At 40.1% G+C, this 26,533-nt stretch overlaps 1 protein-coding gene across 6 annotated transcripts in view; it reads right to left on the bottom strand.

Moving 5' to 3' along the window:
- The window catches only part of FAM117B (family with sequence similarity 117 member B), a 102,911-nt gene extending 81,742 nt beyond the window's left edge, over positions 1 to 21,169 (bottom strand). For 3 of the 6 annotated variants that reach the window (XM_064586938.1, XM_064586939.1, XM_064586937.1), the window contains exon 1: positions 20,267 to 21,169. In XM_064586938.1, coding sequence (XP_064443008.1) covers positions 20,267 to 20,864 — 598 coding nt within the window. In that variant the 5' untranslated portion in view covers positions 20,865 to 21,169. The remainder of the gene's footprint in view (positions 1 to 20,266) is intronic. The other 3 variants (XM_045868189.3, XM_064586940.1, XM_045868188.3) reach the window with 2 other exon arrangements.
- Between the last annotated feature and the right edge of the window lie 5,364 nt (positions 21,170 to 26,533).

Below are 26,533 nucleotides of genomic sequence, written 5' to 3'. Positions count from 1 at the left end.
TCAGCCACTGGAAAAAACTTTTTTTTTTTAAGATTTTATTTATTTTTTTAGAGAGAGGGAGAACAAGCAGAAGCAGGGGGAGGGGCTGAGGGAGAGAAACAGGTTTCCTCAGCTGAGGGGGGGAGCCCTAAGTGGGGCTGGATGACCCTGAGATCATGACCTGAGCCAAAATCAAGAGTTGGAGGCTTAACCAACTGAGCCACCCAGGTGCCCCTGGAAAAACCTTTTTGAAAACTTTACACTAAGTAATGCCAAAACTTTATTTAAAAAGAAAATTAAGAAATTCCACTGCATTTCTTTGCTAGAAGATAAACTAATGACTTAGGTAAGAATCTTCAATTTTGTGAAAACTGCCCTTATTTTTACTGTTTGTGATATATCCATCAATAAAGGAAACACTAATTAGTTACACACACTCAACATACAATTAAGGGGGAAAAATGCAATTTACAGGTCTTAGAGACCACCATTAAAATTAATGAAATCTTGAGGTGCCTGGGAACCCAAACTAGAACACCATGTAACATTAACTTCTAAAATTATGTCTTTGTACTCTACAAGACTACAACTTTCTTGTCAAATATGGCAAATAATGTGGGAAACAATACACTGAATCATTAAATTATTTGTCTGGCTCTTTGGGCATCAAACTGAAGACTGCAATTACCCTTGATTTAGAAAGTAGGAGAAGACCAACACTTTCAAACTTTCAAAACCAGTAAAGTACTGGCATATTTGTTAAGTTTATTTGAAACACTGAATACAAGGACTCAAACTTCAAAATGTAAACATCAGGGAAGAGCTACCATCTGCCTGCCTAGTATATACTCTCTCCCCACCCCTCTCCTCCTTTTGGTAACAGACTCTTTTTTTTTTTTTTAAGATTTTATTTATTTATTTGAGAGAGAGAATGAGATAGAGAGCATGAGAAGGGGGAGGGTCAGAGAGAGAGGCAGACTCCCTGCTGAGCAGGGAGCCCGATGTGGGACTCGATCCCAGAACTCCAGGATCATGACCTGAGCTGAAGGCAGTCGCTTAACCAACTGAGCCACCCAGGCGCCCTTGGTAACAGACTCTTGTCTCTGAACAGCATGTATAAATGACCCAGACTTGGTTACAAATAATACCTCATCCTTTTGGGTGCAGTAACTGGTTCTGGAATGGGCACAAAACCTAAGTGCTTCCCTGGAATTTTTTTAGCTGGAGTTGGTAGGGAAGAAGCCTACATTGTCTCATGGGTCTTACGGATGAAAATACAAGTCTGGGGCGCCTGGGTGGCTCAGTTGGTTAAGCGACTGCCTTCGGCTCAGGTCATGATCCTGGAGTCCCGGGATCGAGTCCCGCATCGGGCTCCCTGCTCAGCGGGGAGTCTGCTTCTTCCTCTGACCCTCTTCCCTCTCATGCTCTCTCTCAAATAAATAAATAAATAAAATCTTTAAAAAAAAAAAAAAAAAGAAAATACAAGTCTGGAATGGTCTGTGGCCTTGTTCCCAGCTCTGGAGAGAAAGTTCCTACACTAGAAAGTATGATCCTTGAGGATACAAACTTACTGTTTTATTTCATTTATTTCATATTTAGTTGTTTCTCCAGCAACTAAAATTGTGTCTAGCATATGGAAGATACTCAATAAATAATTGTTAATTTGAGACAGAACAGAGTGAAGCTAACAGACACAGATGAAAGATTAAGGAATTATTACAAAGTATCCTGAAAACATTTCATCCTTTTGGACAGATCTATCCAAGTTCTTGGTTATTCAGAATTTTATCAATGCTAATGCCATTCTACTTAGAAGTTGGGTTGTTATTTGCAACCAAGAGTCTAGAAAAATACTATTTCAAGCAAACAAAGTAAAAAAAAAAAAAAAGGATAAAGCAAATTGGTACTTTTAACATTTCTTCATCTTTGACCTAATAAAACACCGAAAGATAAGGATTCCAAAGGAAAAAAAGCAACAGTCATCTACTGTTTTTTTCTGAAGGATGATTTAAGAAAATACTTTCACAATGACATGCCTGAAAATTCCATCTGAAACAATGTGAGGAACATTTCTCTTAGTTATGTTCCCTCTTGGCCAAAATATCTCCAAGAATAGTTTTTATAATTTAAGCTTGATTCAGTTAACAGACCAACTTTCAAAAAAACAATCTGAATAATTTCGGCAGAAAGTATCTTCTGGTTCATCTCCCCTCCCCCTGCTTTCCAAAATAAGCAAACTTCATCCTCTCCTGATTATTTTGCAAAGCTGGTATTTTTTATTGCACTTTTGGCAATAAAAACAAAGATTTCCATAAGTAAAAAAACTCACTGACTTCCACACTATGTGGGACTGACAAACCTGTTGGCTAGTAAACACAGATATGACATCGTAACTGTTAAAAAATACATACTTTTCTTTTTCAATTACAATTTTTTCTCCTTGAATCACCACTGCTTTATTTTTGAAATCATGTCTGTTTTGAAATTTCTATTATAGTATGTGTTTACCAAATATTGATGTGATTTTAAAACACTGAAAAATAATTCTACTTGAAATGCCCTGTTTTCCAACCTGTTCAACCCATTTTTCCAGATCACTCTATCCATTGATTTATCAGTGTATTTATTCTCTCTGTTTCCCCTAAAACTACTCCTATATTAGACAATCTTAGAGGCACTCACTACTAGATACTCCTCCAACTAGAAGCAAGAAGGGAGGAACTTCTGGTATACACTATGCCTTATTTTTGTGTCCTTTCAAACCATCCAGCCTAGTATGATATCTATTTTTAATAATTATCCCATGTCGGCTAAATTACGTTACATAATATTGTGACAACATTTAAAAACACAGGCCTTGGGGTGCCTGGGTGGCTCAGTCAGTTAAGTATCTGCTTTCAACTCAGGTCATGATCCCAGGGTCCTGGAACTGAGCCCCACTTCTCCCTTTCCCCCTGCCCTTCCCCCTTCCCCCGCTCATGCTCGCTCTCTCTTGCTCTCTCAAATAAATAAAATCTTTGGAAAAAAAAAAACAAACAGTTCTCGAAATGAAATAGGAGTCGAAATCCCACATTTAGTTACTCTCTGAAATACAAAATTACTTAACTCTTTGCGCCCAAGAATCCTCATTTATGAAATGGGAATAAATACAGCCCACTCTGGAGGCAAGCATCCAATACAAGAGGCATACATTCGGGGCCCCTGGGTGGCTCAGTCGTTAAGCATCTGCCTTCGGCTCAGGTCATGATCCCAGGGTCCTGGGATCAAGCTCCGCATCCGGCTCCCTGCTCAGCGGGAAGCCTGCTTCTCCCTCTCCCACTCCCCCTGCTCGTGTTCCCTCTCTCACTGTGTCTCTCTCTGTCAAATAAATAAAATCTTAAAAAAAAAACAAAAAAAAAAAACCAAGAGGCATACATTCAAACATACTTCCTTTCCTCTTTTATTATACAGAAAACTGCACCCCAAGTCCAATGCCCTGTACTACACTCTAAGTAATGCCTCTTTTAAATAAATCCTTATGTCGAATGAGAATTTACTAATCTCTCTTTAAAAATATAAAACAGAATTTTTAAGAATTGTATTTCCTAAATGTTTAGATATTCTAGATAAACTAAGTTTATGCACATAGGGTAGTTCTGCCCATTGATGTGACAGGTGTCTCTCAATAAAATCTTTATAACCTAGTTATTTTGACCAGTCATATGTATGCTGATTTGATAGTGATTTTACTTCTAACTCTACCACTATCTTCTGTATTATTCCATCACCTCACCCACTACTCTTTTCTGTGGTTCAGACATGCCAGATTCCACTGCCCTACCTATCCTCACCCACCACTATCCCAAGGGCCTCTAAAGATGGAAATCTAGCAGAAATAAACACAGCCAGCATGCCTCTTCAACTAGAATAATCCAGTGTAAGTTATTTACTTTAACTTAGACCCCTAAATGTCATAGTGGGGACAATGGCTAAGGTTCATCTTGAGACTGGTCTCAAGAAGTACCAACCAAGGGCACCATGACAAAGCTGTTCCTCTAGATGTAATTACTTTCTTCAGTGGATTTAAGAACAGAACATCACTTCTACGAAAATAGAGAACACATACATAGAAGAAGCTTTCTCTAAGCCAGCTCGAAGAGAAAAATTTACCCAAACAGTCAAAATAGAGGCCTGGAGCAAGTGGAAATAACATTAATGCTGTATTTTTTTTTTAATAAAGATTTTATTTATTTGACAGAGACACAGTGAGAGAGGGAACACGAGCAGGGGGAGAGGGAGAGGGAGGAGCAGGCTTCCCGCTGAGCAGGGAGCCTGATGCAGGGCTCAATCCCAGGACCCTGGGACCATGACCTGAGCCGAAGGCAGATTAACGACCGAGCCACCCAGGCGACCCTAATGCTGTATTTTTAACCTTTTTTTTTTTTTTTTTTAACATTTAACTCCATTGTAAATCACTGCTACAAATACAAATAGATTTTTTTAAAAAACAAAGGAAGTGAGCAGATTTGTGCACGGAGGTTGGGGGGAGAGGGAAAGAGAATCTTAAGCAGGTTCCACACCCAGTGCAGAGCCCCACGCAGGGCTTGATCTCATGAGCCTGAGATCATGACCTGAGCAGAAATCAAGAGTCGGATGCTTAACCAACTGAGCGACCCAGGTGCCCCCAAATAGATATTTTATTAGCCCTTTTATTACAGAAATGAAACATTCTATTTCAAAGTATTCAAAAAACAGAACTGTTTAAGTAGAAAGTGAAAGTTATCTGTACTGTATTCCCCCATCCCATCAGTGGAAACCAGGTTAGCAGGTAAAAATGCATGACATTTTTCAGAATTTAAATGTACATACATACACACTGAGATACAATTAAAAAAAAAAAAAAGATGTGCCAGTTAGAGCTTCTCTAACTCTTCAATCTTTTGTCCCTACATCCTCACCCAAAGCTATGAATGTATGTATATTTGTATTTGTAACAAGTTTTTTACAAAGTATTTTCCAGCACAAACTCTATTGAGTCAACTTAGTTTTTGATTAATTTATCGAAGACCAAAAATTATTTTTCCAATCTTCATGTATATTTTGCTAAAATAATTTTCTTCCATTTCAACTGTTTTCAATAGAGCTTACAATAAAGACCCAATCTGCCTTTGACTATATCAAATTTTAATCAATTAGAACCTTTATCATCAAGAGTTTTCTTCTGAAACAATCATTACTATCATATCAAATTTTATAAGGGCAAATTGTACAGATACATACACACAATCATATATATGATCTGTATAGGGCTTTCAACATATGAAGATGTAATATATATGACTATAACATAAAAGGAAGAGTCTAAAGAGACACAACTGATTAAAAAATTTCTACTTTTACTTAAAGTATATAAAAAGTTAGTTATCTATATTGTAATCCCCAAAAAATCTATACAAAGAGATAGCCAAAAAGCCAATATTTAACTTAAAATGGATTACTAAAAAATAGTCAACTAATCCAACGGAAGACAGATAAGAGGGTGACACAAAAACAGAAGGGAAAACAGAGCAAATAATAAAACAGACCTATAGCCAAACATAATAATTGTACTATATGTAAATGATCTAAACACATTAAAAAAACAGGGATCATCAGACTAAATTAAAACAAAACAAAAAACAAAAAACACCAGACCCTGGGGCCCCTGGCTGGCTCAGTCAGTAAAGCATGTGACCCTTGATCTTAGGGTCGTGAGTTAAAGTTCCACACTGGGCATAAAGGCTACTTAAACAAACAAACAAACAAAAAAACCAAGACCCAACTATATGCTGTCTATAAGACAAACCCACCAAATACAATGAAGATAAGATGGAAATATAGAATAATATAGAAAGGATGGAAAAAATAGACCACACACAAACAGTAATCAAAGTATATTTCAGAACAAAGAAAATTACCAGAGATAAAGAAAAATGCATAATGATAAAAAGGTCAATCCCAAAAGGCATAAGGATTCTAAATGTTTCTGCAGATTAAAAAATAAATGTCAAAATACACAAAGCTAAAGCAAACAGAAATGGAAGAGAAATCTATTATATTTGGAGAATTCAACTTCTCTCTCAGGAAATGATAAAACAAGTAGCCCGAAAATCTGCAAAGAATATAGAAGAGCTGAAAACTATCAATCAATTTTACCTAATTTAAATTTATAGGACATTCCACTCAACAAGAGCACAATACACATGGGCACATCTGTCAAGGTAGATGAAACATTTGTCAAGGCAGATCATATCCAGGGACATAAATACAAACCTTAAAATATTCAGAAGAAATGAAATTATAGAAAGTATGTTCTCTGACATAGAATCAAACTAAAAATCAACAAAAGAAAGCAATCTAGAAAACCCTCAAACAAAATTTTTATAAATAAACTCATGAGCCAAAAAAGAAGTCTCAGGGAAACTAGAAAATGTTTTGAACTTAATTAAAATGAAAATACAAAACATCAAACTTTCACAGTATGTTACAATTTAAAATTTAATTTAAAAATTAAATAAAATTAAAAATTTTTAAAAAGATGCTTTCTACACAGTGTTGGTGCAGAGTTAAGAATATAGCACTTTCCTTATGCTTCCACACATATATTTGATAACACTTCTATCTTCATGAAAGACGATGTTAGTTGATAGATGCTTTCTACAACAGTGTTGTTTCACAAAGTACTAAAAAAAAATAAAAATAAATAAAATTTTTTAAAAATCAAATTTTGTGGGATGCAGCTAAACTGCTCAGAGAAAAATGTACAGCATTAAATGCTTCTATTAGAAAAGAAGGTCTCAAATCAGTAATTTAAGCTTCCATCAGAGAAGCAACTAGAAAAAGAGCAAATTCAACCCAAAGCAAGTAGAACAAAGAACATAATAAAGACAGGAACAGAAATCAATGAACAGAATAACAATGTAAATGAAACCAAAACCTGGTTCTTTGACAAGATCTACAAAAATGATAAACCTAAGATTGACTATAAAAAAAAAAAAAAGAGTGAGAAGGCACAAATTTCTAATATCAGGAATGAAAACCCCCAAATATCCTTCAACTGGTGAACGAATAAACAAACTGGGGTACATTTATATAATGGAATACTACTCAGATATAAAAAGGAATGAACTACTGATACATGCAGTAACATTAATGAATTTTTTTTTTTTAAGATTTATTTGAGAGAGAGAGAGACAGCGCAGGGAGGGACAGAGGGAGAGGGAGAGAAGCAGACTCTGCTAAGTGCAGAGCCCAAAGTGGGGCCCAATGCAGGGCCTGATCTCACAACCCTGAGGATCATGACCTGAGCCGAAATCAAGAGTCAGACCCTCAACCAATTGAGCCACTCAGGCGCCCCACATTAATGAATCTCAAATGCATTATGCTAAGTAAATGAAGCCAGACTCAAGAAACAAAGTACTGTGTAACTCATTTATATGTTCTGAAAAACATAACACTACAGCAACCAAAAACAAATCAGAGGTTGCTGTGGCCTAGAGGTAAAAGGAGGGGCTTTTGGCTTAAACTGGCATGAGAAACATTTATGGGCAATAGAAATATTCTAGGGGCACCTGGGTGGCTCAGTCTTTAAGCGTCTGCCTTCAGCTCAGGTCATGATCTCGGGGTCCTGGGGTCGAGCCCTGCATCGGGCTCCCTGCTCAGCGGAGAGCCTGCTTCTCCCTCTCCCACTCCCCCTGCTTGTGTTCCCTCTCTCGCTGTGTCTCTCTCTGTCAAATAAATAAATAAAATCTTTAAAAAAAAAAAAAAGAAAGAAATATTCTATACATGCGATGGGGTGGCTGAGTGACAGACATTGGGGACGGTATGTGCTATGGTGAGTGCTGTGAATTGTGTAAGACTGTTGAATCACAGATCTGTACCTCTGAAACAAATAATGCAATATATGTTAAGAAAAAAAAAAAAGAGCAGGAGGGGAAGAATGAAGGGGGGGAAATCAGAGGGGGACACGAACCATGAGAGACGATGGACTCTGAAAAACAAACTGAGGGTTCTAGAGGGGAGGGGAGATGGGAGGATGGGTTAACCTGGTGATGGGTATTGAAGAGGGCATGTTCTGCATGGAGCGCTGGGTATTTGCATAAACAATGAATCATGGGACACTACATCAAAAACTAATGATGTAATGTTTGGTGATTAACATAACAATAAAAAATTTAAAAAAATATATTCTATACATTGATCACAGTTGTGGTTACACAACTGTGTTATTTATCAAAATTCACACAGCAGTATATTTAAAAAGATGAATTTTAGTGTATGTAAATTATACCTCAATAAACCTGATAACCCACACACCTGCCAATGAGGCAAGCCTTTTAAAAACAGGAATAGCAGGCACCTGGGTGGCTCAGTCGGTTAAGCGTCTGCCTTCAGCTCACGTCACGATCCCAGAGTCCTGGGATCAAGTCCCTGTCAGGCTTCCTGCTCCATGGGGAGTCCGCTTCTCCCTCTGCCTCTGCCCCCACTCATTCTCTCAATCTCTCTCTCTCTTGCTCTTGCAAATAAAACCTTTTTAAAAAAACTAAAATAAAAACAGGAGTAGCTAAAAATGTTAGTTACATCTTCAATGAATAAAGGGTCAGTCAATAGAGTTAAAAGACTCCAAACACTGAATAAGCATTTTAAAAGAATATTCAACCCTGTTATTAGTAACAGTATTATTTCCTTTTTTTTTTTTAAAGATTTTATTTATTTTTTTATTTATTTGACAGAGAGAGAGAGAGCCAGAGAGGGAACACAAGCAGGGGGAGTGGGAGAGGGAGAGGGAGAAGCAGGCTTCCCGCTGAGCAGGGAGCCCGATGCGGGTCTCAATCCCAGGACCCTGGGACCATGACCTGAGCCGAAGGCAGACGCTTAACGACTGAGCCACCCAGGCGCCCCCAACAGTATTATTTCTTATTAAATGGTATTAAGTAGCTACTATATGAGGATGATTAAAATATTCAAATACTCACTATGACCACAGGAAATACGTAAGGAAATACAAATGAAAACTATGATGTATGCTATTTTACACAATGAATTGGTAAACTAAAGAAAAGGCATGAAGTCTAATTCTGACAAGGCTTCACAGCAACAGGAAGATACAGTCCTTTCTGTTGACAGGGTAAAGTGATTCAATCCTTTTTTGGAAAACAATGCTAAAAAACATCACATTATTTAAAACTTCACTCAATAATCTCAATCCTGGGACTTTCTTCTAAAGAGGATACATATAAATGTATACTCATACTAGCCCCCAAATACATAAATTTACAAAGATTTTTATTAAAGTAATTTATAAGGAGGAAAACAGAAACAAATTGTCCACTACAAAGCCAAAATTTATAAACTTGGTAGAGATTTCAATCTTATATACAATACCTTATACACAAATAGCATATCATATTATACTTTCTTACCTCTTATTTGAAGGTTCAGACTCATTAAAATAAATGTCGCTTCACACATATTTTTTTAAATGGTACAAGTCTGACATCTTTAGAGGTTTTTAGCTTTACTTTAAAAGCTTAACACTGGGGGCTCCTGGGTGGCTCAGTCATTAAGTGTCTGCCTTCGGCTCAGGTCATGATCCCAGGGTCCTGGGATCGAGCCCCACATCGGGCTCTCTGCTCAGCGGAAAGCCTGCTTCTCCCTCTCCCACTCCCCCTGCTTGTGTTCCCTCTCTCGCTGTGTCTCTCTCTGTCAAATAAATAATAAAATCTTTAAAAAAATAAATAAAAGCTTAACATTACATGGGGCGCCTGGGTGGCTCAGTCAGTTAAGTGTACAACTCCTGACTTCGGGTCAGGTCATGAACTCAGTGTTGTGAGATCAAGCCCTGCATCAGGCTCTGTGCTGGACATGGAGCCTACTTAGGATTCTCTTTCCCTCTCCCTCTGCCCTTCACACCCCATGCACTCTCTCTTAAAAAAAAAAAAAAAGAAAGAAAAGAAAAAGCTTAACATTACATTCTTATGTGAAGCGTTCCATATTTTTTATGTCCTCACTGATAGGAGGAATTCTCAATCTCAGGAAACAAACTGAGGGTTGCTAGAGTGGTGGGGGGTGGGAGGGATGGGGTGGCTGGGTGATAGACAGTGGAGAGGGTATGTGCTATGGTGAGCGCTGTGAAGTGTGCAAGACTGTTGATTCACAGATCTGTACCTCTGAAACAAATAATACATTATATGTTAAAAAAAAAAAAGAAGAAGAAGAAAAAAATAGCAGGAGGGGAAGAATGAAGGGGGGGAATCGGAGGGGTAGACGAACCATGAGAGACGATGGACTCTGAAAAACAAACTGAGGGTTCTAGAGGGGAGGGGGGTGGGAGGATGGGTTAGCCTGGTGATGGGTATTAAAGAGGGCACGTACTGCATGGAGCACTGGGTGTTATGCGCAAACAATGAATCATGGAACACTACCTCAAAAACTAATGATGTAATGTATGGTGATTAACATAATAAAAAAAATTACATTTTTAAAAGCTTTACAAAGGGGGAAACTGTTCCACAATCTCTTACTATACTTAGCTTTAAACCCAGTTAGCAATTAAAAGTATACTATCAATTTAAAAAATATCAGTTAAGTGTAGAAGGACCAGAATAATCTAATGATCTGTTACTAGAAATATGCAACTTTCCAGTATTAAAGGAATTTCCAACAGGAGGACTCCAAGGATTTTTGAAGATACTATACTCAATAGTGAGCTAGCAATATAATCTTCATACAAGAAGTTCATTTATAAGACAAAAAAACAGTACTCAACCTAGGCAAAATCTGGTGTACCAAGGCTTCCAAATAGGAAAAAATAAACAACAAATAGAGGATGGGGTGTGGGTCTTTACAAATATTTTTTAAAGATAGGAATCCATCCATTCACTCATTTGAACAAAATTTTTACTGGGTCTCATTTAAATCTGGCAAGTTCTCCCTACCCCAATTCCCCCCAGTTGAAGGGAGAAAGGAACAGATTAATTGTAACCGAAGCAATGGGTGGGCCACACGATATTTAAAAAAAAATTAATTGGCAGGGAGACTGTCCAAAGATATGGGTTCTAAGCCTTTCTTATACAAGAAACATAACATTTCTGAAGTAGATCAGGTGCATTCTGACACTAAATCAATTTCCAGAAGCAGACATCCCAAGAATTCTTAGGGATATCATTAATGCAACTGCTTTCTAGAGAAGTGAAGAATGTCTACCTAGAAATTACCTAGCAATCCATGTCTACACATAAAGCACTGACTCACAAAAGAGTCCCATGTGGCCATTATCAGACTTTTGCCATTAAATACTACTCTTCTTAGTAACGTTATATATTTTCTTGTTTTTATTATTAACCCTTGAATATTGCAACATTCAATATTGCCTCTCTCTTTAATTCTAAAGTCCATTAAGGCCAGGGATGTCATCTTAATACCTTATAAGCTGCTCTGCAAGGTGAACTTAAGTTCTAAAATAATATAAAGAGACATCACTCATCCTTATCTTTAGAAATATCAGTACATGCACAATAGGAAAACATAAATGATGTGAAATGGTTTTCCAGAAACTACTAGAGCTCAGTAAATCCCAGTATAACACCAAGTAAAATAACAATTTTTAGGAATGCTAAATTGGAAGGGTAAGTGTAAAAAAATTTTTTTTCTTTATCTTCCAAAATGTCCATGTTATTATTAAAAATGTTAGTGCACCATGCTCCAAAAGTGTATGGTCTACTCTGTATGCATACAGAATATAGTAGCATTTATGAAACCAGTTGTCATTAACAACACTGTTAACTTAATCACCCGACTAGGTCAAAAATATTCAGCCATCACTATGCTCTCTCATTTCCCTCATCCCTCAAATGTAATCAGTTAACAAGTCCTATCAATTATTTGCTTCTCAAATAAGTCCTTTTTCATTCACACTACAACCACTCTATTTCACACAACTTGAGAGTGCTGAAGACAGTAAAAATTGAATAAAAAGATTTTTTCTTATTTTTAATTTCTTACAAAGATAATCATCTAAAGTAAAAACAGTAACAATGTATTGTAGGATTTATAACAGAGAAGCAAAATATTTGACAATGAAAGCACAAAGGATGGGAGGCAGGAAATGGAAGTATATTAATAGAAGATTATAACATGAACTATTAGACAACACAGATACAGAACATAGCCATCACTGCAGGAAGTTCTCTTGGACAGCACTGCTCCAGCAACCACTAAGCATATTAAAACGAGATATAACTAATAACTAATGGTGGAGATAAAATGGAATCATTAAAAAAAAAATAGCAATCCAAAGGAAGATAGCGGAAAAAAACATAGGCTCCTGGAACTCAAGTATGAACTGACACCAAGTCCTGAAATATATTTGACAACAGAAAGAAAAATGTGTATCTCTGTCCAAGAAATTTCATTTCTAAGAACTCATCCTACAGATAAACTCATAAGTACACAAAGAAGTATAAACAAGAATATTCAACATAATATACCACTGAACAGCAAAAGATTGGAAATGATCAAAATGTTCAAAAAAAGCCTGATGAAATGAGTGGTAAATAAACTTGTAAGCATAGTCACATATATACATATTTGTATATGCCATAGAGTAACTATGGAATAATAGAAGGGAAACAGCTAAATGAATTTTCTCTGAGAATAATGAACTTAAAGACAAGTATGGAGAAGACTTACTGTATTTTCTTTTACCGTTTATAATTTTTTTTTTATCACGTGTATATATTATCTACAGAGAAAGAAAGGAAAGGAGAGGGGAGGAATACATACTGGTAGGTAGACTAGAACATACAACTACAAAATCAGCCCTTTAAGAGCAAGAACTCCAAAAAAAGATTTAAGTTTACTTCCAAAAGAATTTAACACTAACTCATAAAGAAGAATGGTCAACTAAAAATTTCATGTAGTCTTTTTGGAATAAACTATAGGTAATTTCACCTCCACTGTATGCAAGCCTTTAACAGAAAGCTGTTCTATTACTATAAGACTGAAGAAATAGAAAGGTATAACCCACAAGGACAACAGACAGGAAAAAAGACAACAGCAGAAAAGATGTTTCAACCAAGTTTTGAAAGCAAATATATTAAGTGATAAATTAGCTGCAATCTGATTATAAACTCAACCCAAGATTTTCTGTACTGTCCAATAGAAGTTCTAGATTTCTGTGCAAAGAAAAGTGTCTTGCCATTCACAGGAAAGCAATGAATAATTTGCTGCATTTTCAACTTCTTATATGAATAAACAAACTTTTTCTTGTTTAACAAGCATCAAGAGCAGGGAAAGAAATGTTTCATTTCATTTGAAAATGAAATGTGGGTGTGCTCATTTCAAGTTCAACCCAGAATTGAGTATTTGGATAGCAAAACTGTACATGTATTGCCTTAAGGAGATAAATTTTGTTTTTATTTTTGAAACATCACTTTTTATGTGTAAGTCTATAAAAGAGATCAAGGAACCAACAGATGTGTACGATTCTGCATAACTTATATTTGAGACAGATCATGTTACTCAGAAAGAATTCTTTCAAACTCTTATACAAATTGTGTCTCAGGCTAAATTTTTTTCATATTATCTTAGCTTATGGTTTCCATAGCTTTATTATACAATTTTGTCAATAAATTTTCATATTGTAAAAACTAACTCTACTAACTTTATTTAAATTAAATCTACTGAGTCTACCTTTAGAAAAATTAAATCTCATTTGGTTTAGGCCAATTATCTAAGCAAAATGTACTGTGGTTGTCTTAGGAATTTTAAAAATCTATGAAAGGGAAAGAGATTGGGGCGCTTGGCTGGCTCAGTCAGTGAATCATGCAACTCTTGATTTTTGGGTCATGAGTTTGAGCCCCATGTTGGCCATGAAGTGGAAAGGGGGGGGAGGTGCGCCTGGGTGGCATAGTCATTAAGCGTCTGCCTTCGGCTCAGGTCATGATCCCAGGGTCCTGGGATCGAGCCCCGGATCGGGCTCCCTGCTCTGTGGGGAGCCTGCTTCTCCCCTCTCCCACTCCCCCTGCTTGTGTTCCCTCTCTCGCTGTGTCTCTGTCAAATAAATAAATAAAAATCTTAAAAAAAAAAAAAAAGAGAGAGGAAGGGGAGGAAAGAGGAGGGGAGAGGGGAGTAAAGAAAGGAAGGAATGAAGAAAGAGAAAAAGAAAGAGGAAGGAAGATTGATTTCAAGAAATGTGAACTAAACTGTTTTTCCCCAAGAAGAGGAAGAGGGAAAATTACACAAAATGAATAAAATTATAATACATGGGTCAAATAGATCCACAGAGAAATCAGTCTGTACTCAGAAGAGCATTTACCATTTATATCTCAGCTAAGTGATCATGAAAGCAGGAGTTCCTTGAGAAACAGAAATTATCTCCAGAGCAAAAAGACTGGGAAAAACTGCTTTGGAGAGATTAACTTGGCAGGCTCTGGACTTAAAGACACCAGACATATCCTCAGGCATGATACTGTAGAACTCTTCCCTGGGAAACCTGGCAGGAAAAAAAAACCCTACATTAGAAAGTCCTTTCATCGTCATCCTAAGATCCTCCAGTCCACCATCCTGACCTAGCCAGACAGAACATCTAGTCAGCATTTCCAGGTCTTATTTGAATAGTAATAGAAAACTAATGACACTTTTCAACATGACAAAGCTCAAGACAAAAAGAGCTCTGAAGATAATGCAAAGGGCAAAAAAACAACTGAGGGTATTTACACCTTTTATAAATATTTTCAGAAGACCCTGACAATCAGACAGCAACGTAAGTTCTCTTGAAAAACGAAAATATGACCAAGATTTAAAAATCAACTGAAAGGACAGAAGATAAAATAAAGCCACTAGAAAGAAGAACAAAAAGATAAACTAGGACAGAAATAAGAAAAGTATTAGTTCAATTCAAGAGGTCCCACATAGCAGGGGTTCCAAAAAGACATGACAACAGAAAGGAGAAATGACAGAAAAAATTTCCCCAGAAACAAAGAGTACTAAGAGTTGAAAGGGACTGTGTCTAGGGGCAGGAAGTAGGAGTAGAGAGAGATGTTTCGGGAAAACATTTTATTTGATTATAAGTTCAGTGTTATTTGATTTTTTTTTAATATATTTTTTAAGTAATCTCTACACCCTACACGGGGCTTTAACTTATAACCCCAAGATCAAAAGTCACATGCTCTACCGACTGAGCCAGCCAGGCGCCCCCGTGCTATTTGGTATTTTTAATTACATAAATGTATTTTGATAAAAATAAAATTTAAATTTAAAAATATAGTATTAGGACAAATATGCTTTTTCTTCAAGGAATTTGGACATGGAAGTAGCTGACTTTCTCAACTTCCTTCCCTTCTCTTGCTAAGTTATCTGACATTTTAACCCACCCTTACCACCTTCTCATCCTCAGAGAAAGAAGTGTCCTTAGTCATTTCTGAGATTTCTGAGATTTCCAGACTCTCCACGTGCTGGATCCCACTGCCGCTCACATTTTCCATGACCTTGCTCCATCTACTATTTTCATCTTCTCTTATACTTGCAGTCTCATTCTCGTCTGAATCCTTTCCCCAGACCTTAAAAACATGCTTAAGTTTTCCCTATCCTATACACAAACAAATGAACCTTAGCTCAACTTTTCATCCTGTTTCATCACTTTCCTTCCTTTCAGTGACATAAGAGTAATTTGTACTCCTTAAGAGTAATTTCTAATCATTACCCTTACTTAATAACCCTCACCTACCACTTTAATCCAATTTCTGTCCCCCACAAACTACTCTCTCTCAACAATCAACAACTGGCGGAAATGCCATATTCAAAAGCCTATTTTCCAGGGTCACCCTACTTATTCTCTTCACAGAATTTGAAAATCTTTATCATCCCCTCCTTGAAATCTAACCTTTCTTCTGGCTTTCTCAACACTATTCTACCATTTCTCCTTCCTTTGCCAGGCTCCTTCACTGGCTTTTAACTTTCAACCCTTAAAATGCTTGTTTTCTCCCGGAGTTCTATCCTCAGGATTCTCCCCATCATCTTATCCATTCTGATCATTTCAAGCATTGTCCACATGCAAATGCCTAGCATGAAGTACATGTTAAGTGAATGTTTACTGAACTGAAATCAATGAGTCCCAATTTTTTTCCCCGTAATTCAAACTGCACCCCTGAGTTCTAAAAACTGTATTTGCCACAGTCTAAGAAATTGCCTGGATTTCCTGAGAGCACAAACTAAACATGTCTAAAACTTCATTCACTTTTTCACAAGCTTGCATTCCCTCGTGTGTTACTTTTCAAAATTAGTACCACCAACCAACCAATTATCCTGAACTGCCTTTCTCAATCCCTATGTCCAAAAGGTTACCACACTCTCCTCACTCTTTTATCCTTGCCATTTCCACTTCCATAGCACCTAAACTCACATGCTCGATGCCTTAGTCTCTCCCATCTCAAATTCATGTTCTACTCCTCCTAAGTAACTATAAATGCTACACATCTTAAGAATGTAAATACTACTACCACTACAAATTACCCCAAATGTCTAAACCCTTGGATGATGAGGATGATAAAGATATGAAAACAGCTAATACTGGGAGATTTCTATAACCACACAGAGATTAAAAGGATTTTATCCTTCTAATAATCCTCTACTGTAAACACTACTAGTATCCTCTCCCTTTTTTTTAGAGTGGGGGGAGAAGAGCAGAGGGAAAGGGAGAGAGAGAATCTTAAGCAGGCTCCACGCCCATGCAGAGCCCAACATGGGGCTCGATCTCACAACCCTGAGATCATGACCTGAGCTGAAACCAAGAGTGGGACGCTTAACCAAATGAGCCACCCAGGCGCCCCTGTACTGAGTTTTCAAACTATTTTTCTTTGGTGTTTCTAGTGCCTGCTTTTCAAACTGGAGCACAGCAAAATCACAGGGGGGTGTGGTGGCGGACTTTCAAAGTCTACATTTTTAGCAAGGACCCTAAGTAATTCTGATGAACCACAGACCACACTTGAGCTACACTTCTGGATGCTCACAAGCAATGTTCTCTCCAACTTGAAATTTCATACAACCATGAAAACTAAGCCTACACTGGCAATTTATGTTACATCCACTAAAACTAGAAGCAAAACTAATATGATACACAATATCTAACTTTTATACTGAGGTACTGTGCTGAGTATTTTTAAATTTCCTTTCATTTAATCCTTACCACCATATGAAGCAGATATCATCATCATCATCACCTATTTTACAGATAAGAAAGTTAAGGGTTAGAAAGTTATTCACATTCCCAAAGCACATGGCTCCTAGGTGGTGGAAAACAGATATTAAACCCAGACTGTCTATCCAAAGCCTATATGCTAATATGCCACCTCTCCATTTGTAATATGCCTATTTGACATTTTATTAAGACAAAAGGAGGGAAAGCACAAAACAAACCTCACCTTCTTCCCCATTTTATCTACAGTTAACACTGTTGCCTAGTTACCTTCTCTAAGCATTTCACAGTTCCTAATGGCAAACCAGTTTGCCATGGAGATGGCAGGCACTGAAGGTGAGAAGTTTAAAATATGTCAGGGATAGGTGCTTGGATGACTTTATAGTAGTCAAGAGAAGGAAGTTCTGGATTAACAAATGGTTATCTTTAACCCTGGGGGAATAAAGCAACTGGATAGGGATGCGGCAGAATAGGGATGCCCCTCTAAAGATTCTGAGACCTCAAACTCAGAGGCATTCAGGCCTAACAAAGGTTAGGGCATCCAGTTCAATTAACAGACACCCTGAAGTTGGCAGCCTTATCTAGATAGGCCCTGGAATTTGAGTCATATGAGGTTTACAGAACTACAGACCCTTCCTCTCTACCAGTCAAGATTTCTACATTTCACTGAGGCTGGAAACTGGTGATAATCTTCCTTTAATCAAAATGGGAGTACCAGTGATTAAAAAGATTCTCCTTTTTCCCCTCCTCTCCTTCCAGATTTAGTCTGAAGAAAACAGCAAATTATCTTGTTTGTGTTACGAAGACTTGAAATCTGAAATCCGAAACTCCTACTCTGCTACTAGAGTGAAACAAGACATTCTTAGGAAGGAAGCTATCAGACATCCACTTCAGTGTAACTTAATGACAGGCACTATTCCTTTCACATCTAGTTGAGCGTGCTGCACTAGAGGAAAGTTTTTATTTTCTGGGTTTTTGTTTTTTATTTTTGGTGGGGAGACACGGGGGAAGCTTTTAAGAAGGGTTAATTTTACAGCATGAATGGAATGACAGATCTGAGAGAGGGGAGCTTTGGGAAACATGAAGAGTGGGCACATGAGGAGACGGAGATCCCAGAAAATAGAGTCCTAAAGAGCAGAAGAAAAGAACACCTTCCTCCACTCTTTGCCAATACTTAATTTAACCGTGCTCTCCTCAGGTTGCTGCTCTGCTTTAAGGGGCACACAGTTGAGAGGGTAGCCACATTCTGTTATCAGACTGGGGTCACCACCTCCTCCTCCCCCTTCCACTTTCCACACTATGCGGGCTCCCGAAGGCTGAAGGCAAATTGAATTATGTTCACCAGATACATCTAAGAGTCGCTTCAAAACCTAAGCCCATGTAATTTTGCTATGTTATATATATCCAGGTTCTATCTTACATACCATGAAGCTATCTTCTTAATATAAAAGACATGGTTTTGGAGTACCACCCAGGAGAATTCAAATATCAATTTTACCACTTGTTACTTAACCTCTCTAAAACCTACCGTGAGAGTTAAAATGAGATCTTGTAGGTAAATCACCAAACATACAGCAGGAACTCAGTAAAGTGATAACTATTATTTGAGGGGGAGGAGGATTCTAGTACTTTTAACAACAGAAGTTAAAAAAACATTGCATTTTCAAAGGGTTTAAAACAGTATTCTTTTTCTGATTAGAAAACACTATTGATCATTTTCCAGGGCAATCTCTGTAAAAAACGTATCCATTGTCTAAAATCTTTGATAAAATAAATAGTAAGAAAGATTCATCCTGCTCCCTGCGTTTCTGAAGGGACCCTTGAAATCACTTAACAGTCTCTTTTATTTGGTTGAGAAGTACTGTACTAAGTTTCCTGAAATTTCCAGTAATTCTGACTGAAAGACTCTAAAGAAATTCTCTAGACAAGGGAAAAACAAAGGTATATGTCTGTAGTATTACTGCATAAACTAAAAACCACCCATTTCTTTTTTTTTTTTCAGTAGTTTCTAAAACGAAGGCAATCAGATGACAAATCTCTCTCCACTTTCACAATTTGAATTTCTTTTTGAGTTACTTTATGAATGACTCCAGTGGAACCCAACAGCTCCATTCAGAACCAAGAAAGCTCCCAAGTACATAGAAAAACAACAGGGTTTTTTTGGTCCCTAAAATAACAACAAGGAGACAATCGGTGGATTTGTTTTTTTAATAAAACAAATCGTTTTACATCTATACATCAGTATTTCATTTTTTAAAAAGATTTTATTTATTTTTTTGACAGAAAGCGACACAGCGAGAGAGGGAACACAAGCAGGGGGAGTGGGAGAGGGAGAAGCAGGTCTCCCGTCGAGCAGGGAGCCCGATGCGGGGCTCTATCCCAACCTGAGCTGAAGGCAGACGCTTAACGACTGAGCCACCCAGGCGCCCTCACTATCAGTATTTCAGAGAGACACCCAGACTCTAAGATAAAGCCCATAAACCTTCCAAAGGCATCTTCCTTAACTTCTTTCTTGCTACCCACTTATCAAGTCTTAGGAAATGCTAACACGCTCCCAGCCTCACGTCTCTTCAGGGATCCAAATCTGCTATGCTAATGAATTCGATCTTTACAATCTGAAACTGTTTTTGCGAAAGAGAAATACTTAGCAGCAGACATGTGCTATATTAACATTAACCATGTCACTTAAAGTGACAAACCACTCCTAGCCTCACCCTCAAGGGAGGGTAAGCAGTAACCGGTCGGCGGCCAGAATCCCAGGTTTATCATTAACAAGTCTCAGCCCAACTACAAGGTTAGCGGCTGCACCTGCACTATACGGGACCCGCGCAAGGTCGGCGGAGCAATGAACGAGACAAACGGAGCGGTGGAGAGGGCGCGGGGCTCGCCCCGGGAAGGCGGCTCCGCACCACCCGGGCCCCGCCCCGGCCCCGCCCGGGCCCCGCCCCCGGCCGCCCCGGCCCCGCCCCCGGCCGCCCCGCTCCGCGGTAGCGCCGCAGTCCCCGCGCGAAAGCAGCGCGCGCCCGGGACCCCTTCCCGCCGCCTTCCCCTCGCTGCGCAGTCCCCAGCACGTACCTGCTTTGCAAACCGGGGCGCTTGGGCTCCTCCTCTCCGGGGAACTACGGCTCTGCTCCGGGGACCTTCTCCGGTGCCGGACGCGGGCTGGGGGTGGGGCCGCGCTCACCTCGCCAGTCCACAGGTGGGTGGGCGACGAGCAAGGCGACGACACGGTGCCCAGCAGCGGCGGCGGGGGCTGTGGCCGCGGGGGGCTCCCGCGAGCCCCGGGCGCGGCGCCGCGCGTGGGGCTGGTGCCTCGCGTGGACGTCGCGGACGCGCCCGTCTGCGTGGCCACAGTGGGGCTGGTGCGCGCGGCCGCACTCCCGCCGCCGCGCGTGGGGCTCGTGCTGCGCGAGGCGGTGCGCGGGCCGCCGCCGCCGCCGCCGCCGCCGCCTGAGGGGCCTGAGGCGCCACCACAGCAGCCGCCGTTGTTGCCGCCGCCGCCGCCGTTGCTCCGCGTGGGGCTGCCATGTTGCTGCTGCTGCTTCAGCTGGAACGGAACCGTCGCCCTCATGGGTTGCAGGCGGCTCCCGGCTCCCCCGGCCGTGGCGACCGCACCGCCCCCGAGGGAGCCGGCCGGCGTGGGGGACCCATTGCGCCTCACCCGCTGGGACATGGTCCCCCCCCTCCCCGGTGACTGGGCGAGACGGGGGGGGTTGTTGTTGTTGGGTTGCAGGGGCTGGATTCTCGAGGCCGAAGGGAAGGTCCCTGCGACGGGGTGACGAAGCCGGAATCCGGGGAGCAGGGGGCGCCCGGGCCGCGGCCGGCAGCAACGAGGTGGTGCAGCCGCCGCCGCCTCTCCTCCTCATCAACAATAGTGTCTCCTCCGCTGCCCCCGCCCCCCGCGAACGCCCATTGGTGTAGCGTCAGCCGCGCTCGAGCCGCTCCACCGCGCCCATTGGCTGCTAGCAGCTCGGGTCCCGGGCCCCCGGGGCCTTAGAGAGCCTGGGTTTGCGCGGAGACCGTCTGCTCTTTAAAGAGAAAAAGACCCCGCCCCCCGGGGAAGGGGGAGCGGAGGAAACAGGCCGTGTGTATGTGTAATGTGTGCGCGCGCGCGTGTGTCTATGTGTACACGTGAATGTACGCGTACGCGCGCCTGGCCACGCGCGTCTTTCCCTTCCCACTGGGGGGAGCCCTGGGGACTCAGACTCTGGAATGTTGCGAAAGGAAATGTCCTGAACGAGAGCGGTCCCCAAGGATGTCTCTTTTCCCCATAACTCATTTCCTTACCTCAGTTTTAACGCGCAGAGGATGTGTAAGTTCATCTTTTTTTGTTCTGTCCTAATTCCGTCAACGTTTGGACAGAGCTCAAAGAAGAAATTTAATTAATCTTATTGGCATTTTACTCCTCGTCTCCTTTTTGGGGGGTTTAAATCTCTACAAAGAGCCAAATCTCAAAGATTAAAATTGCTTCTTAGAATGTGGTTTTAGATCGTATCTATGAAGTCCAGTTACCAAGTGATTTCGCCACCTTCCAGTATCTCGAGTCATCAAGAATTTATTTTAATCAGCTACGTCACAGTTCCTTGATACTTTGGAAAGATGTGTGCTACCTTAGTTTGTAAATTGCCATAGTTTGCAAAGGGATTTATTTGATACATCGTTATTTGAGACAGAACTGGACCAGCCATTCATATTTTTGTTTAACGAAGGAAACAGGTCTTTGTAGTATGGGCAAGAACTTAGGAAGACAGGCAGTAACACTAGTCTAAAATCTTAGGAGTTCCTTATCAAGACCAAAAGAAAGGTAGACCCATAGACCACATACTGACTTCTCCGGCTACAAATTGCCTGTCCATGACCTCTTTTTACTAGGTTATTAGATGTACATTCTAGACAGACTTTGTCTTGTAAAAATGTGAGCGTGGAGGGCACAGTATGATTTGCTTTGGACCTGAAATTGTACTGGGACCCTGTGCACTGTGGAGGAAAGCCTTCGAAGACCCCAGACCCACCATTTACTCTGTAACCTTAAATAGATCACTAGCCAGTTTCCTTATCTGTAAAATGCAGAACCATCTCCTTCATACAATTATGATTGTTAACCAAGGGTTAAAGGAGAATACAGTGTGTAGAAGATACTCAGTAATTCCAGAGTCTCCATGAGATTCAGAGGCCCACATCTCTCCTTATCACCAATTCCTCCTCTCTCCCCCACCACTAAAAGGACCCCAAGCCCTTGACCCATGAACCTGCCTTAAGTTGGCTGGTGCTCTGGATAGATCTGACATCACTACCCATCCCAACAACCTGTGGTAAGACAAAAACAGTGCTCATGAGACAGGACACACAGGGAACTGCCAACAAGATCCACGCAGATAGTGAAGTCCCATCTTAAAACAATGAGTAAGAGAGAAAATAAACCTTTAAATAAAGATGTCATGGACGCTGTATATGACACTTCTGTCCTGCACAAAGCAGGAGCTCAGTACATACTTAAGTGAATTAAACTGAGGGAGTTCAGCAGCCGTCACGTTTGGGCCTTCCTGATCAATTTTCTTTTCCTGATGAGTTCGAGATTATTATATTTTTGCCTACCCTTTTAATTCATCCCTCCATCCTCAGTGTGTTTATTTTTCTTTTTTTAATTAAAAAATGTTTGAGTATAGTTAATACACAATGTTATATTATTTCAGGTGTGCCTGATCAATTACTTTTGATGTCACCAAACTAGAGAGCTATTTGTAGGGGCAAGAGACTTTTAGCTTTTCTGAGCTACTGTGCTGATTTCAGCACATAATTTCATTAGATCAAAGAGTTAAAGTGTCCTTGGCTCAATCATGAGTTCACCTTCTGCTTCTAGTCATGTTTCTTATAGAAAAAACTCTACTTTTCCAGAAAATGTTCTTAGGATGTCATTCAAGTTATGTATGAAGTTGAAAAAGCATCATATTGAAATTGGTTTATCTGTATTTAAACTCCAGAAGACAACATTACTGATAGGCTCATTTGCTTCTGTGTTTTCTTAACTCTTAAAGTGATCTTATTGGGGTGCCTGTGTAGCACAGTGGGCTAAGTGCCCAACTCCTGATCTCAGGGTCAGGAGTTTGAGCCCCACATTAGGCCCCATGACCTGTTGGGCCCCATGTATGTTGGGCTCCATGCGGGGTGTGGGGCCTACTTTAAAAAAATAAAAAATAAGTGATCTTGTTATAGTAAAGGAGGGTGGATTCTGAGAAAAAGTTTATCTTCCTGTAGTTTTTTTTCTTCTTATAGTTTTAACAGAGTCAGCCATATCCTTTTATAAATCTCTACAATGTCATCTAATGGAACATAATACAGCCACTAAAATGATAATTATGAAGTCATAAATTCCTTTCACTTTTAAAATGGAAAAACTAAAATGCATCCATTATAACTGCAACAATACAAAAATGTTTATGTATTATAAACAAATATTGAAGGATAAAATACTAATATGAAAATAAAATAGTCATTTTTAAGGTGGAATTTGAGGAGGTGTTTCTTTCCCTAAGAAATACTGATACAATAGCCCCGTTATCTATGGTTTTGCTTTCCATGGTTTCAGTTACCAACAGTCAACCTCAGTCTGAAAGCAGATGATCCCACTTCTGACAAATAGTCAGAGGTCAGTATTAGCCTTACTCTATGTCACAATGCCTACGACATCCATGTCACTTCATCTCATCTTGTAGGCATTTCATTTCACATCATCACAAGAAGAAGTGTGAGTACAGTCTATTTTGAGAGACCACATTCACATAACTTTTACTGTAGTATATTGTTCTATTTTATTACAAGTTACTGTTGTTAATCTCTTACTTTGCCTAATTTATAAATTAAACTTTATCATAAGTATGTATGTATGGGGAAAAAACATAGTGTACATAAGGTTTGATACTATCTGCAGTTTTAGTCATCCACTGGGGGTCTTGGAGTGTATCCCCCTTGGAGAAGAGGAGACTACTGTATACAATTTCCTAATTAAGGAGGAGAATGATCAGAACTTAAATTGCTGAGTGATGTTCTGTACTCAAAATCTGACAGCTACTTCACTGAGACTTTTGTCTAAGACCATTTCTTTTTTTTTTTTTTTAAGATTTTATTTATTTAGGGTGCCTGGGTGGCTCAGTTGGTTAAGCAACTGCCTTCGGCTCAGGTCATGATCCCAGGGTCCCGGGATAGAGTCCCACATCGGGCTCCCTGCTCAGCGGGGAGTCTGCTTCTCCCTCTGATCCTCCCCTTCTCAGGCTCTCTGTCTCCCATTCTCTTTCAGATAAATAAATAAAATCTTAAAAAAAAAATTTTATTTATTTGTCAGAGAGAGAGCACAGCAGGGGCAGTGGCAGGCAGAGGGAAAACAGGCTCCCCGCTGAGCAAGGAGCCCTTTGCAGGACTCGATCCCAGGACCCTGGGAACATGACCTGAGCTGAAGGCAGATGCTTAACCGACTGAGCCACCCAGGCGCCCCTATCTAAGATCATTTCATGAAAGCTTTCCATAGCATCACACATTCCGGTGTTACTCTTACCTCTCTACTCCTTGGTCATTTCCTGGCTTCTTCTCAATCTGACCCTTAAATGGTGAGAGTACCTCAGGACTCTCTCCCAAGCCTTGGACTCCACTCACTCCCCAGACAGATGGTTCCATTTGTATGCAGAATTCCACTGACCAACACACTGCCATCTATTTAGCTGCCTGCTTGGCATCTCGCCTTGTATACCTCACAGGGGCCTCAAACCTTGTCCACAGCCGAATTCGTCATCTTCCCTCCACTCACCCACATACAACTGGCTCCTCTTCCAGTTTTCCCTCATCTAAATAACCAGTGCCATTATCTACTCAGCAGTCTAAAACAAAACCCTGGAAGTCATCGTGGCTCTCACACTCCATTAGGGCAAGTCCAATGACTCACCATATCTTAACTACCCGAGCTTTTAAATACTTTGTGAATCTACCGCTCTTCTCCAAATTCACCACCTCCTCCAGCCATGCCTCTATCTTCTCTGGTCTGTATTCTTACACTTACCTAGGCAGTCACCCTAGATCATCTTTGCCCCAGCCTACTTCTCCAAGCTCCCCATTCCTCACCTGTAATCCATTCCCCACACATCTAGAGTAGTCTTTTAAAACCACAAACTTAATCACCTTGCTCTACTGTCTGAAGCTTTCCATTTCTCTTAGGATAAAGCTCCCAGTCCTAAGGCTTATCACACATTCCATGGGCCCACCTCTTCCTCTCTACGCTCCAGACATACTGTCCTCTTTGGTTTCCCCCAAATACCTCATACTCTCATCCTGAGGCCTTTACACTTGTTATTTCCTCTGCATGAACACTCCTCACTCTCATCACTAGGCCAATTCCTGATCCGTTCTTAGATCAGGGAGGCCTGGGTTGTCTTGCTCCCCACTTAAATTAGTTTCCTTTTTTTAAAAAAGATTTTTAAAATTTATTTATTTTTGAGGGAGAGAGAGAGCACGAGCAGGGGAGAGGGGCAGAGGGAGAAGGAGACTCCCCACTGAGCAGGGACCCAGATGCGGGGCTTGATCCCAGGACCCTAGCATCTTGACCTGAGCCAAAGGCAGACACTTAACCGATTAAGCCACCCAGGCGCCCCTTAAATTAGCTTCCTCAGGTTTACAGTAACACCATACTTCCCTGTTGTAGTCATCATAACACATTATCTTCAGTATCTGTATTTTCTTGTCAATGTTAAGCTCTACAAGAGTTTGTTTGTTCACTCAACAAATAGTCATTGGCAGCCTTTTCTGTGCAGAGCACTGAGGCATTGGCTCTGTAGCCATGAACAAACCCACAAGCTCATTGTCTTCTTGGATTTACATCTGCAGGAGATAGATAATGAGCAAAACAGGCATGCGTGCATGCACACATAACCACACATGTAAATAAATTACCACCTGCAAAGTTCTATAAAGGAAACCATAGAGTGCCATGAACAACAACAATGGAGATCTAGCTAAGGTAAGTGGAAAGCACTTTCTGAAAAGGTGACATTTTAGATGAGACCTAAAAGATAAGAATGGGTCATCCACGGAAAGAACATTCCAAATGGAATAGCTAGGTAGAGACTAAGAAAGGAAAAGATTCTGTGTGCTTGAGGAACCAAAGGAAGACCAGTGTCAGCAAAGGGGAGACGAGTTCAGATAGAAGATTGGAGAGGTAAATAGAGACTAGATGATTTAGAGATTTTTAGGCCCTGGTAAGGGATTTAGATTTTATCCTAAGTGCAATGGTGTATTTTGAATAAAGCTGAGCCCACTCATTGCCCGTATCAGCATAAGATCTCATTCACAGGAAACAAC

This window comes from Mirounga angustirostris, unplaced genomic scaffold, assembly GCF_029215605.1.
Source record: "Mirounga angustirostris isolate CCGP_5_RB_7025 unplaced genomic scaffold, mMirAng1.0.hap1 SCAF_3, whole genome shotgun sequence".
NCBI lineage: Eukaryota > Metazoa > Chordata > Mammalia > Carnivora > Phocidae > Mirounga > Mirounga angustirostris.
The sequence above is the reverse complement of the archived record's forward strand: the minus strand, read 5'-3'. Positions and strand labels throughout refer to the sequence as shown.